The following is a 14067-nucleotide window of genomic DNA, read 5'->3' on the forward strand; positions in this document are numbered from 1 at the left end:
TGGCCGATCCGGCCCGGCTCGGTTCGCTCGGTACCAAGGTCAAGGTACTGAACTGAAGTACCGATTCGTTTCGTCCTTTTGATGTTGAAAAATTCTAAATTGTGTATTTTTTAAAGAACTATGAGGTACTTTACCTGCCTGCTTCCAATATTTATAACAGAGCGAGTAGTCCGAGTATCGACGTAGGTACCGGCTCACTCAGCGCCCGACCAAACGTAATAAGATCCGATCGGATCCGATCCGAACCAAGAGCGAAAGCAGAGCGAGTGAGTGTGACGGCGATCACGAGCCGCTCGATCCGGTCGGACTTGGTCGGAGTTAGTAACTCCGGAGTCGATAAGATGTGAAAGGAGTCATTAAGGGATTCGAATCCGCTTGAGGATCTGACTCTTTTGAATCTTCAGATCCGGATCTACCCATCTCTAATTTATAGTGAAGGCAGGGCTACGCAAAAAGATTAAAAAAAAAAAACAGGAAAATTTATTTTCAGGAATTTGTATTAAAAATTCCTCTAAATTAGCAACAATAAATATGGAAAAAAAAATTAGGATGATTAACATAAGTACTTATGGCTTTTTGCACAACATAATCATGCGGATCGATAATGGCGGGAAAACAAACATCTCGCTTTATATTTTTTTTTCCTGCTAATTTGCTGTCACTTTTTTTTTAATTATCGATTAGGCCATTTTTTGTCTTTGATTTGTCAAGGTGGCGAACATAACGCGTCTAATCCGTCTATCAGCAGCTCAACAACTTTGTCAACAACTAGCAGACTGCTAGCAAGCGTTTATGAATCATACTTCTTGACAACCGTCTAACAAGCTTAATCAGTCTGCTAAGTAACAGACCGATCAAACCTCAATTAAGGATTTTTTATGAATAAGGCTGTATGTATGTATTTTTTATTTGGAATAATACCGTTAGATGATGATGAATAAATAAGCTTGTTAAAACGTAAAATAAGATACTTACATTTTTTATTTGTTTAACATAAAAGTAATAATGTGGCATTCAACTGCTAACTAGCTAGCTAGATATAAGTAATCTGTGCTGCTAACACCATTACTAGGCTATCACATTTCCATTGACGGCGGACGGCGGACGGCGCCATTGATGGCGCCACTGGTTCTAACGGCTCACGTCTAAACTGACTGAACCCGATTTAAATAAGTCATCACAGTCCACGACATTTGTAAAGAAACTTGTTGCAAAGTAATATAAAAATATATTTTATGTACAATAAAATACAATAACTCTTTATACCTACTCTCTCTTAATACGCACGAACCGAAATCTTGCACACAGTACATAAATTTAGTATTGTAGCCATATTCAATTTATGTATTTTTTGCGAGATTCATGATTCGTTGGAGGCTGTTGGAGGCCAATTTTTAAAGGTCCTACAAACAATCCGACCGACCATAAACAAAATTAGACCACAGATAAAATGAAAAGCGAGTCGACAGATGACCGACGCGCTTGAAGCATCTGTCACTTTTCTTGCAAATTAAAATTGCAAAATTTATTGGCAAATACTACCGGGAGAGTAAATATCACTTTTGCAATCGCTTTAGCGAATATTCTGTGTAATTTGAGTCATTACCTAGTAATCTTTGTTCCAGATGTAACTGGAAATTGGTTAGAAATGGATCAACAATTCTCATTGTCTTGGAATAATTTTCACGGAAACCTAACAAAAGGATTTGCCGGTTTATTGGGTAAAGGTGAATTCGTGGATGTAACTATTGCCGTTGACGGCCATATACTGCAAGCGCACAAAGTGATACTGTCGATATGTTCGCCTTACTTCAAGAAGATGTTTCAAGTGAATCCATGTCAACATCCAATTAGTACGTAGAGTTATTTATTTTTAGAATCACTTTCACAATCTGAAAACCATTACTTGTTTACCTATCTTATTTGGTGAAAGCGAATAATTGTTTATTTAGGAGCAGCAACTGTAACGTAACATGCCTTATAACTTGTAAATTTCATACTGTTGTCTTGGTAGTAATGGATCCTAAGCTCTTTTTATCTTAATATTTTGGGATGAATGATCTCCTAAAACAACACCTTATTGCAGAACACAGCCCTCTCAGAATGAGAGCTTAGGCTGTAGTGCCCATGTGCGCCCAGTGTGGTTTGGGAACTTCATACACACCATTAAATTCCTTCACTGGTGTGTGCAGGCTTCCTCACAATGTTTTCTTTCACCATAAAGCTCATGGTAAAATTTGAATGTAATTTTGCACATAGATTCTGAAAAAGTCCATAGGAACAAGCCCAAGCTCGAACCACACAACCCTCTTGAACCCATAAGTCTAACTACTAAACTACCAGAACTTTTTCCTTATTATTATTATATGTAAATTAAACAATACTTATTACCGAGTATTAATTAATCTCATAATTTAAATATTTATTGCAGTTGTTTTGAGGGATGTGTCACACAAAGCCATGAGAGATTTATTACAATTTATGTACAATGGAGAAGTCAGCGTTAAGCGGGAAGATCTCACTAGTTTTTTAGGAACAGCAGAAGTGCTGCAAATCAAAGGATTAACTAATAAAGAGGTGAGTTGATTGTTAAAAATTAAAAATAAATCTTTTAATTTATTTTGTTTTAGGGTTCTGTTGTCCTACAAGGGACTCTTATTGTTTCGCCATGTCCATCTGTTTGCGGCTTAGGTTAGAGATTGGAAGTACTAGAAAGATTAAGCATACAGACACCTACTAATGGGAAGAAGTAAATGTTCATCGGAGGCACTGACTAAATGTAAACAAACTTCAGCTGCCAGATTTAGTACATTCAAGGATTTTAAACATTTATTTATCTATCATTGTAATACAAACTAGTGTATTACAATACAGAAATGTAAATGTTTAGATAGTTTAATTGGGGAGAATTTCAATATTTAAGACACCAATTGACGTTGTTTACATTTAGTAAAATACCTATCCAAACTATGTATAGGCCTTTTTAAAATATTAGAAGAAATAAAACCATTTCAAATGTCATTAAAGTTGTAATAAAGTTTCACAAGTACCGTAACACAAGTTTTGCTTTTACTTTGGGACTAGGTCAATTAATGACAAATGTTCTGTGACATTTTATTTTATTACTAAATTAAATGCCTTTCTTTGCAGACAGATGATGATGATGACAATGAAAAAGAAAAAAGTATGGCTAAACCGGACACAGAAATTCAAAATCCAGTGTCAGAGCCCGAATCATGTGCTTCAGAACAGTTAGATGCTATCAGGAATGAGGAAGTCTCACAGAGTGATGTACAAGAAATTTTTAAACAAAGACAATTCATAGATAAACTTCAGAGGCTAAGCAATTTGAAGCGAAAGTCAGATGAGTTCCTTCACCAAAACTACTACACTGATGTACTTAATATAGATAAGAGACCGAAATCAAAAGAGAAACAAAGTCAACAGCAATCTAATTATGATAATTCAAGGAATATGTATGAAACACCAGTTGATATTGCATCAGCATTCAACACACATATACACAGAACAGTGACAGATGATAAATGCAAGGAGCAATTGGATAACTCAATAGAAATGAAAACTGAATGTGATGACAGTGACATTATAGTTACTGACCCAGCAGTGTGCAATGATCCCAAAACTTATGAAGGCTCCCTAGAAGGACAGAAAGATCTGTCAATGACCTTGGAATACCAGTCTCCACAAGATAGTAAGTAATTTACATATTTTATGTTTCTTGCATAGAATGATCTTGGCTTTTATGTTGTTCTTTTATAGAACCCTTATTTAATAAAACTTAATTTGCTTTATTGTTACTTTTGTATACTAATGCTTTTTTACTAAAAGATGTTTGTCAGCAAGCCCACTCTCCAGATTGTGTTGAAAATGCAATCCTTTTTATTAATTTTAATTTAAATGGTATCTTTATTTTGCAATGCCTTCATACTGTGAAAACACGATGGCATTTTCAACATTAATGTGTATAAGCTGAAATAATATATATTTTACAAATGCTGTAATGAAAATGCCCATCGTGATTTCAGATTGTCCCAGTCTGAACTCACTGTTCACCGACCTAAAAAACTTAGTTAATGTGAAGGCGGCTAACAACATGTTCAGAACTAACACACACGAGGATTACTCAAACCACAGAATGGAGCACCGGCTTGTTACCATACCCCAAAAAGAAGATGGCAAAAAGAAGTATCCGCAGCGGTCATGCAGACTTTGTTGGAAAATCGGCAAAAGACGCGATACTAGATTCATGTGCCATGCGTGTGAACTACCCTTTTGCAAGGCTCCATGTTTCGAAATACATTTCAATGACATACTTAAAGTGTCTCAGTTGCACGGAGATTATTATGCTCCATAAGCTCCATTATTATGGTCCATATTTTTACTTATAATTATTATTATTATACACATTAGACCTCTATAGAGGTATCTCAGTTGCATAAGTTAAGAATATTTGTGGTGATTTTGAGTGATATTTTAAGTGATGAAAAAAATAATTGAATCAAAGATTCGAAATGCATTTAATATAAATTGGGACCAAATTATAAATCAGTGAACATGGAAATCGAACCTATAATGAGACTTTTGATAAATTCTACAATATTTATTTTAACTAATGTTAACATTTTAAATATTTAATAATATATTTACAATGTTTCCTTTCAAACCAATCATGGAGCACAATTACATTACATATTTTACATTAAATATAATTAACTGTGATAGAGAGTATTTCTCTGCTCTGAAGTGCCAATTATACTACGAAAGTAAAGTTAATAGCTCTTGATGAAATTATATTAAAACTTTAAAAATGTTGTATTTGTATGACAAATTCAGACTGTGCCATGATGTTTCTGCCATTTCAAGAACACGTGAATTAAGACTTTGCTCATATTCTAGTCTATTGATACTATATTTTTAAAACTAGCTATACATCGAAATTTATGGACAAAATTTTGTTGGTAATAAATTAATGATAAGATTTTTTGCTTTAGTTTTAGTGTATTTTTGACCTAATTTAATGATCTCCAAGAGTAATGAGTTTTGTGACTGTAGTTTTACATTCCTATTTCATAGCTCTGGCATTGCATTTATAGTTTAAAAACATGCAAATTTCTGCTCGAGGTGACTGTATCGTAAAAATCAGTTTGTGAAGTAAGTTGTTGATGTTCGGTTTGCGTAATATAAAAGAATGTTTTTGTGTGATTTTGTATTCCCGTGTGGTTTTGATAATAAAACATGCGATTGTATTTTTATAACGATTTTCTATAAATAAACTTATAAACAATAATGTGTCTATATTTATTGTCTTACAAACAAGCTTTGAGCTGCTGGAATGCATTTTGTTATAATATAACTTTTGTCATATCTCCGAAAGAGATCCTGTTTTCACAAGTAGCTGATCACAATATGCAATTACATTTTATTATTTCCTGGTATACCTATATAATATTCTCTCTTTATTATTTCAGGTGCCCTGTCCCTAGTTGTGAACGAATCGTGTGAAAATCAACAGTTACCAGTGCGGTATAAGTACATATATAGCAGAAAAGGCCATAAACAGTTAGTGCATATGAACTTTGTGTACACAAAACACTCTACAACGCACGGAAAGACTTCTTGGCGTTGTGTGCAATACTTCTCGCTAAACAGATGCCCTGCAACCGTGGAGACGATAGACACAATGATATATGCAGTCAACCATCAGCATAACCATGAGGATTGTTACGAGAAACTATCTAAAAACAGTATTTATGAAATGAATATTCTGCCTAAGTAAGATGAAATTCTCCTGGCATGGGTCTCTAAACAGACAATTCTAACAGTTTATATTATAACTCTCAAAATTAATTGTTACGTCGTCGCCAGATCGTAAAACCGTTTGATCATGAATTTCCGAGGTAGATCATGAAACACCGGCATTTCATGATATGCCTAATAAAAAAATACCGCAGATAGATGAGAGTAACGTATTCGTCGTTATTCCTAGCTGCATACCCACCGGGTATATCGTAAAGTTTCTAGCTCGGCCACTGGTCACATTAGGTTTAGCAAAAATTACGCACGACGAGCGAATCGAGCGAGCCGCGGCAGCAACCGGCGAAGCGACAGTACCAAATAAGTTACGCTATTGTTTGGTCAAATGTAGATATATCAATCTTCAGGTTTATAGGCAAATCATACAACGATGAGCCTTGAACGATATGGCGGCGTTTCATGAAATGCCTTTTATGATTTGACGGATTTTACAATCGGACGACGAATAAGTATAATAAATCAAATATCACTATCGATAAACAAAATAATCCGAGATCATAAAAATATTGAACAGATATATCAGACTGTGCAAAGCAGTAGGGACAAAATTAGTCGCCAGTCAATTTCTTTCCACGTTTCTTTACGCGTTTAGTATTCAAATAAATTAATTAACAATTAATCAACATACTGTTTTGAGACTTGTCTGAAGAACTGGAGTAGCTACAGCAGGGGTTAAGTGAGAAATGTAGAACATTTCATATTGGTACTAGGTTCGAATTAATTCATACCCTCTTTATAAAGTATTTAATAAAATCGAAGTTCCTAAATTCCCTTATTTTGTCTATCGCTCTTGTAAAGATTTTATTTCTAGATTCATCAGTTAAGATTTTATACGTAAAATAAGGTAATCTCCAATAGAATGTCTAGTCAAAGAGTAGATTATTTAATTCCTTACATAATTTTGACATAAATAAGAAAAATCTATACAATAAATAATTATACATTTATTACAACTCTAGTCTTTAATTATTTACCTATCTAAAATTTACTTATTTTCCAGTCATGTTTTCAGTTGCTTAGAAATATGTCCAGTTAGGGCCTCCTGCATTGCCTTTCTTTTCCTCGGTCTGTGTTTTTTGCTGAATCCTACGCCTGTAAGCAAAAGAATGTAAGTAAATCCAAAATTATGTCATATAGATCTCCCGACAACTTTCTGACTCCACCAGTGACGTAGCGTAGTAGGGGGGGGGGGGCATCTACTATTCGGACCGAGTAGACTGAGCACGAAATTTTCCATTACTTATACTACTACGCCACTGGACTCCACCAATGTTGAGTCAGAGCGTTGTCACGCTGATATCTAATTATTTTCGTAGTAGCCGTTACCCGCGACTTGGTCCGCGTAGAATTTGTTTATCGCTATCCCGCGGGAACTATGACCTTCTCCGGGTCTCTAAACTATCAGTATACGGAATTTCATCTAAATCGGTTTAATAGTTTAGACGTGATGAAGTAACAAACAAACAGAATTACAAACTTTCGTATTTATAATGTAAGCGGAATATTTAGAGCCTTGTCACTTTTTTAACTTAGGAAATTATTATTTCTAGTTTTTTTTGCTGTTTATATGGCTTGTCACTTTCAGGCGCCATCAAATTGTCACTTTATTCTTTAGTGGGACAAAATACTAAAGTATCCACAACCAGAAACGACTGTTCAGGTAAATACTTACGAATATCCACATCAGGTTTCTCTTTCAAGCCAAAAGATCTCGCAGCGGCGTTTAAATCCAATGTGAGCAAATTAAAAACATGTTTTAATTTTTTGACTTCAAATGCTCGGATGTATCCTTCTAACGCATCTACTGCTAACTTGTGAAACCCAGGATCACTGAATGCTTCATCAAGCTGAAACAACGAGTTGTGGTTCAAGGTTCCTGGGTAAAATATTATTATTCTATTTAGTCCGTCAATTAGGTTATCAGAAATTGGACACGTCTTTTCTTTTGTCAATCAAACAAAATATTACATAGATGAAGCACATCAAAGGCTGGGAGTGGGGCGCCAGTGGCGTAGCTACCGGAGGGCTAGACGAGGCAGTGCCCCGGGGCCCCTCGGACTCTGACTTACAAACTATAAATTAAACTACCTATAGTGAACATTTCTCCCACATTCGGAACCGGAACATATGACCGCTATGTGTGTCTGTGTGTCTGTCTGTGGCACCGTAGCTCTTAAACGGGTGGGCCGATTTGAATGTGGCTTTTTTTTATTTCAAAGCAGGTTTTCCAGCGATGGATCTTAGACATGTTTTATCAAAATCGGTTCAGCCGTTTCCAAATCATCAGCTCTTTTGTTCGCGGCGGTAGGAATCTTAGACGCATAATGCTATATTAATGCTGTATTTACTTTACTTTCAAACATATTTGGGACCTAAAATTTGAAACACCCATGTATGCTATATAACTATGCAAGATTATGGAATTCTCGGCCTGATGCTGCAGCCAGGATATCTAGAACACCAGTATACTCTTGATAAAACCATAGCAGATATATCGTGTTTGGATTCGTTACGATCAGTATTTGATTCTACATACAATGCAATGGTGGCAACAGCATGAGCTGATGCTGCAGCCAGGATATCCAGCACACTAGTACACTTTATAAAAAATAATCGCACAGCACATATGTTTTGTTTGGATTCGTTTTAAATAGTTAAGTTGGAGCCGTAGTTTATTTTTTGCCCCAGGGCCTTTGGTTACCTAGCTACGCCACTGGAGTGGGGTCTGGGGTCCCGTGCCAAAATGTGTCGCACGGCGTGACGTGACGTCGCGCGGACCTTTAACTGGCTATATCTTCATTTATTTTCTGACGGACTAATTACAAATTTTCGGACTAGCCTATAATTAGGCTAACCTATCTTGTTGAAGATTTTTATCAATGAAAGGAAAAAAATTCTCAGCAAAAAAAGCATAGTTTAGTACTGTATCCTTAGGAAAACAAGCAGACCTAAAAGTGTTTTCATACCTGTGAAGTCGATGTTAGATAGAGTTAACGAATAAAATGCTTGTCGCAAATAATATATTCCGTACCTTGGATTGTAAGTTATAATAGCGATTCCAAGACTCAAACTTATCCAAGTAGATTTTGGCTTCGTGTAAATAGTCGACAAATTCTTTCTCCTCTGGTCGTAGCAGTAAAACCGCATTTCCTGCTGCTCCGAGGCCTCTCGCTGTTCTTCCGACTCTATGGATATATTCCTAAAGAAAACAAAAATATAATTCAACGTCTGTGACTTTTTAGTTATTACTCCTATGCCAGTGACACGTATTAGTGACTGCTGTGGGATATGCTATGCGTGGGCATAGCGTAAGAGCTTAGTGGATCGTCACATTTGGCTCCGGCAACGATCCGCCCGATTGCGCTAAGCCCTTACGCCAGGGTTTCTTAAACATTTTGTAGTCACAGACCACTTTCGCAATAAAACAATTCCACGGACCCCTGTCAAAAACATTTTTGGGAAAATATGTTTACAGACTGGCCTACTGCGGACCCCTGAAAACAAATGCTACGGACCCCTAAAGGGTCCCCACTAGAAGAAACCCTGCTTTTACGCTATGCCAGCCTGTAGGAGGTAGGTACGAATTCTGTTGACACACATGCGTGTCACCGGCGCATAGAAGTAAGAAATTTTGATCAGAAACGTTTTGTTACTGACACCAGAATGTGTTACGTCTGTGACTTTTTAGTTCTTAGAAATACATGTCACTGGCATTGATTGAAGTGACTGCTGGGGGATATGTGTACCTAGGCATAGCGTAGCGTAAGAGTTTAGTGGATCGTTGCCGGGGCCGAACGTGTTAATTAAAAAAAAAGTTTCCGAACACACGAAAACGAGTTTGTATGAAAATGATTTGTATTGTAAAAGTGAAACGTCATTGTGTACTGTACGTACCTACAGTCAATCACTATTATGAAGTTATGAATTATTTATAATTCAAAAGTGCGCCTCGTATAATACAGGAAGAAAATAGGTAGTAGGTACCTACTCAGCTACTCAAAAGTGATTTAAGTCTGACAGATTTTACAAGTTAATTATTTACATTAGTATCAGATGGAGGATCGAACTGAACTATCCAATCGACAGCTGGGATGTCCAGCCCTCTGGCCGCTAAGTCTGTGCAAAACAGAGCCACTTTTTCTGCATTGTAAAAATTTGATATAGTTTCCGTCCGGTCTGCTTGGTTCATTTTTCCCTGAAAATTGGAAAACAGTTTGAAACAGATTTTCAACAGTGTGTCTACAGTAGTGGTTTTAAACCAAATTTCGTCTCCTTTAAACGCTCTCCATACCATAGGCAACCATGCTTTCAAACCTCTGGCAGAACTTTGGGGTTTGTTCTAAACCATGCAGGCAGCAGCATGCAACTTGCTTTTAACAATGTTACCTTGGTAGATACTGTGGTTTTAAGCCATCAAGACCACGCTTTACTAACTAAAACTGAAACTTAACAGGTTCCCTGTCCATGAGGCCCTGTGCGTGACTTTTCTCGTATGTCTATGAGGCACATGTGCCTCAAGGCTAGTGATGTAAATAATGCAGTTGTTTTTTCAATAAATGATAACTTGTATTACATATTATATTATATTATTTTTATTCTTGAACCATATTTAGATAACCAATGAAAATTACAAAGGGGGACATTACATTGGGGATATTACATTACTATCATTACTATGGAGACATGTCAAAAGAACTGCACATTGCTTCGGGACAGGAAACCTATTAAAACTACTTAAACTTAACTGTAACTGAAATCAACTTACGTGTATACACAGCACTGCTGCTTGGCAATATTTACTGAAGAATTCATAATGAAAAACAACAGATTTACAACTGGAGAAGAACACCATGACTTTAAAATTGGCTGTTTTCTTTAACAGCTTATGTAGCCACCATAGTCTGTATTCTGTTTCACAGATTGCATACCTGTCATGATAAAATATTATTTCACTATTTATTCATTAAATATTATTTTTAAATTAACTATAGTTAATTGTATAAGTAGGCCGCAAAAGGGTCTTTTATATGTCTCTTTACTACCAGTACCAGCGCTTTCTGGAAAACTATAATTTTTTTAGAAGAGAGCCACAAGAATCTTGTCCGAAAGTAATTTTTATAAAGATTAAAATAACACAAAACAGTTACCCTTGTTTAAGACCTTTGACTGTGGCTCTTAAATTATCTTCACTGGTGTTTATAGATTGAACATCCTCTTTCATAGCTGATTTTATCAAAGCCTGTGTTGTATCAGCCTCCGTTGCACTGAATAACATGGTTTGTCTTTTTTCTGGCAAAAAAAATTATTTAATTTTATGTAAGTAATCCCAATTTTTAATAAAAATAAAGGAACATGATTAAATAAGGAAGTTACTTACTTGGCAGCCTACCAATAATTTGTTTTAAATCTTCTTCAAACCCATATTGAAATATTTTATCTGCCTCATCCAAAACAAGACAGTTGACATGTTTATAGTCAAACTCTTTAGTTCTCATGTGGTCGAACAACCTTCCTGGTGTGGCGACAACAACATGGACACCTGTAACCAATTGTAATTTACCTTAACAGGTCTTTCTCCAGCCAAGAAAGCAGCTACCTACAATAAATAATCTATATTGGATTCGCCCAATGTGGAACTCATTTTTTTAAAATGTCTAGATATTTAAATGTCACTCTCATTTATTGTGAGCTATGCTTCGAGTTTCATTGTACAATAGAACTGGAATACGGAAAATCCCAAAGAACTAAAGTTACAGATGCTCAAAGTATAGATACCTTAGTTGAAGTAGCACAGAGACAGGGCAAAGAACAAAACAATGGGAGGTCTTTGAGTGGCAACCATGAACCGGGAGACAAAACATTTTCAGGCCTCCCACTAGATGGACTGACAACATCCCGGTAGCTGCAAGCAGCTGATGCAAATAATCTTTCTGGTGATGACAATCTCATATGAGATAGCTCAAAATCAATAATAAAATTGTAAAAGGTGTACAACCTGAATTAGAATGGGCTAAGTAAGAATCAAATAAAAAAATATTTAAACAAAATAAACATCTGTTAAAATGTGCCTCTTACTGAAGCAGGCAGTCAAGTTAGGCAAGCAATAGTAAGAACTAAATACCTGTTGACAGCTCAGCACTCTGTTTTCTTCTACTCTCACCTCCTATTACTAATGTTGAGGTCACTGTACTGTGAAATGCAAGCAATTGTTGTAAAACTGTGTATGTTTGTAGTGCTAGTTCTCTTGTGGGTGAAATCACAAGACACAATGTACCTGAAACATCATAGAAATATTTTAACAGGTTCCCTGTACCATGAGGCACATGTGCCTCATGCGTGACTTTCCTGGAATGGCCAGTGATGTAAATGATGCAGTTGTTCTTATGATAAATAATAAATTTTATTACATATTACATTGGGGATATTACGTTCATCATCATCATGTCAGCCGAAAGATGTCCACTGCTGGACATAAGCCTCGCCCAAGGATATTACATTGCTTTAGGACAGGGAACCTGTCAACAAGGGCAGATCCAGCTTTACAGCCAGGGGGGGTGTCACATGATTAAACTCTAGCTATTTTTTTGCAAATAACAATACATTGAAACTTATTTATAGAATATTAATATATATTAACGTCTTTTATAAAAAGACATATGGTATATAAAATGTCACATGGCCTATAGTTTACTTATGCAGTATTGTTGTACAAGCTACAATAAGTTTAGTATATCTACTGTTGACCCAGCTCAGGGCCCAGATCCGGCTTTGTTTGTTTCATTATGTTTAAATTAACCATTTGTCACCACTTATATTTATTCTGACAATTCCATACATAGAGGTCAAATTGATAATCTCCTTTTTTAATTTGGTTAAAAAACTTGTGGAAAAACAAAGATGAAATCTCATAACTTACCAGGCGCTTGGTTTTCCATGGTTTGCTTACTAACAGCTTCTACTATCGGAATAAGGAAAGCTAAAGTTTTCCCCGATCCTGTCTTAGCTGTAGCTACTACATCACATCCATTTAAGGCTTTAGGCAGAACTTCAGCTTGTATAGCAGTCATATGCTTGAAACCCATGCTTTTGATGGATTTCAGTGTTCTTTTCGAAAGTTTATCCTTCAAGCTTTTAAACTTGGGATTATCATTTTCCTCTTCCATGTTCGAATTGATTTCAAATAACTTTGCACTGTGTTAAGTCTCACTAATATTATTTTTGCCTGAATTTACGTTATTACGAAGTATACTCAAGTTTTAATTATTATTTACATATTTACTATTAAAACAAGTTTTCGACACCCCACGTGCTTGACATACCTAAATGTCAATGTCAAATGATACATGTCAACACAACAAAAAACCGGCCAAGAGCGTGTCGGACACGCCCAAGATAGGGTTCCGTAGCCATTACGAAAAAAATCATGTCTTAAAATCTATTACCAGAAAAAGAGCGTATCTTCACGGCACTTACGTCCTTTTGTTGAGAAGCGCAGTTTTTCGACAATAACTCAAAAAAACTCGTTTAAAGTATTTATTAAGCGTTACCTTTCCATATTTTTTGGACAAACGGTTTACAAGATAGAGGGGGGGGGGGAACACAATTTTTGCTACTTTGGGAGTGATTATTTCCGGAAATCTTCACTTAATCAAAAAAAGTTATTGAGAAACCTTACTATCTTTTCAAAAGAGCTGTCGTGTCGAACTATGTGCCACACGTTGATACGATTTTAAAAAAAACTGTTACGTGTATGGTGTGCCCCCTCTATAAATATTTATTTTTGTATTTTGGCTTTGACAAGAAATCTGTACTCCAAATTTCATTGATATACATCTTGTAGTTTTCGAGTAAAATGCCTGTGACATATGGACGGACGGACAGACAGACGGACTTGACGAAACTATAAGGGTTCCATTTTTGCCATTTTGGCTTCGGAACCCTATTGTTGGACTTGACAGTTTTTTTATTTATTTATTGAAGCATTGGCAACTTACGACCATCAGCTTAAACTAATTTTACAATAATTATGAACTATCGAGTAGGGACAATGAATACAATAAAAAATGATGTTAAATATGTACAACGAAAAGCAATAGCATAGATTTGACAGCTTTTCTTTTTAAACTAGAGTTCAGCTCATGTACCACTTACTTATTGTTATGGTAAAGCTCGGTCGGAGCTTGTCTATGATTCATAAAAGTGGTACAAACGTGCAACCAAGCCTTTATCACC

General features: G+C 35.9%; 2 protein-coding genes across 3 annotated transcripts; one reads left to right on the forward strand and one right to left on the reverse strand.

The window, feature by feature from the left end:
- Window positions 1–1463: 1463 nt before the first annotated feature.
- Window positions 1464–6788, forward strand: LOC141434016 (uncharacterized). Of its 2 annotated transcripts, none has more exons than XM_074096223.1 (5): window positions 1464–1549; window positions 1626–1853; window positions 2432–2577; window positions 3151–3712; window positions 5490–6788. In XM_074096223.1, exons 2-5 carry the CDS (start codon window positions 1649–1651, stop codon window positions 5795–5797), a joined length of 1221 nt encoding a protein of 406 aa, XP_073952324.1. In that variant the 5' UTR covers window positions 1464–1549; window positions 1626–1648; the 3' UTR covers window positions 5798–6788. The 2 variants fall into 2 exon arrangements, with proteins under 2 accessions (XP_073952324.1, XP_073952322.1); XM_074096221.1 differs by lacking the exon at window positions 5490–6788 and adding an exon at window positions 4047–5308.
- LOC141434015 (probable ATP-dependent RNA helicase pitchoune) lies at window positions 6703–13931 on the reverse strand. Its single transcript, XM_074096220.1, has 10 exons — window positions 13826–13931; window positions 12752–13154; window positions 11957–12109; window positions 11213–11374; window positions 10983–11124; window positions 10601–10763; window positions 9878–10030; window positions 8867–9034; window positions 7508–7682; window positions 6703–6927 (listed from the first exon to the last, which is right to left on the reverse strand). The coding sequence occupies exons 2-10, from the start codon at window positions 12996–12998 to the stop codon at window positions 6836–6838; spliced, it is 1455 nt and encodes a 484-aa protein (XP_073952321.1). The 5' UTR covers window positions 12999–13154; window positions 13826–13931; the 3' UTR covers window positions 6703–6835.
- Between the last annotated feature and the right edge of the window lie 136 nt (window positions 13932–14067).

Source organism: Choristoneura fumiferana, chromosome 13, assembly GCF_025370935.1.
Source record: "Choristoneura fumiferana chromosome 13, NRCan_CFum_1, whole genome shotgun sequence".
NCBI classification, from domain to species: Eukaryota; Metazoa; Arthropoda; class Insecta; order Lepidoptera; family Tortricidae; genus Choristoneura; species Choristoneura fumiferana.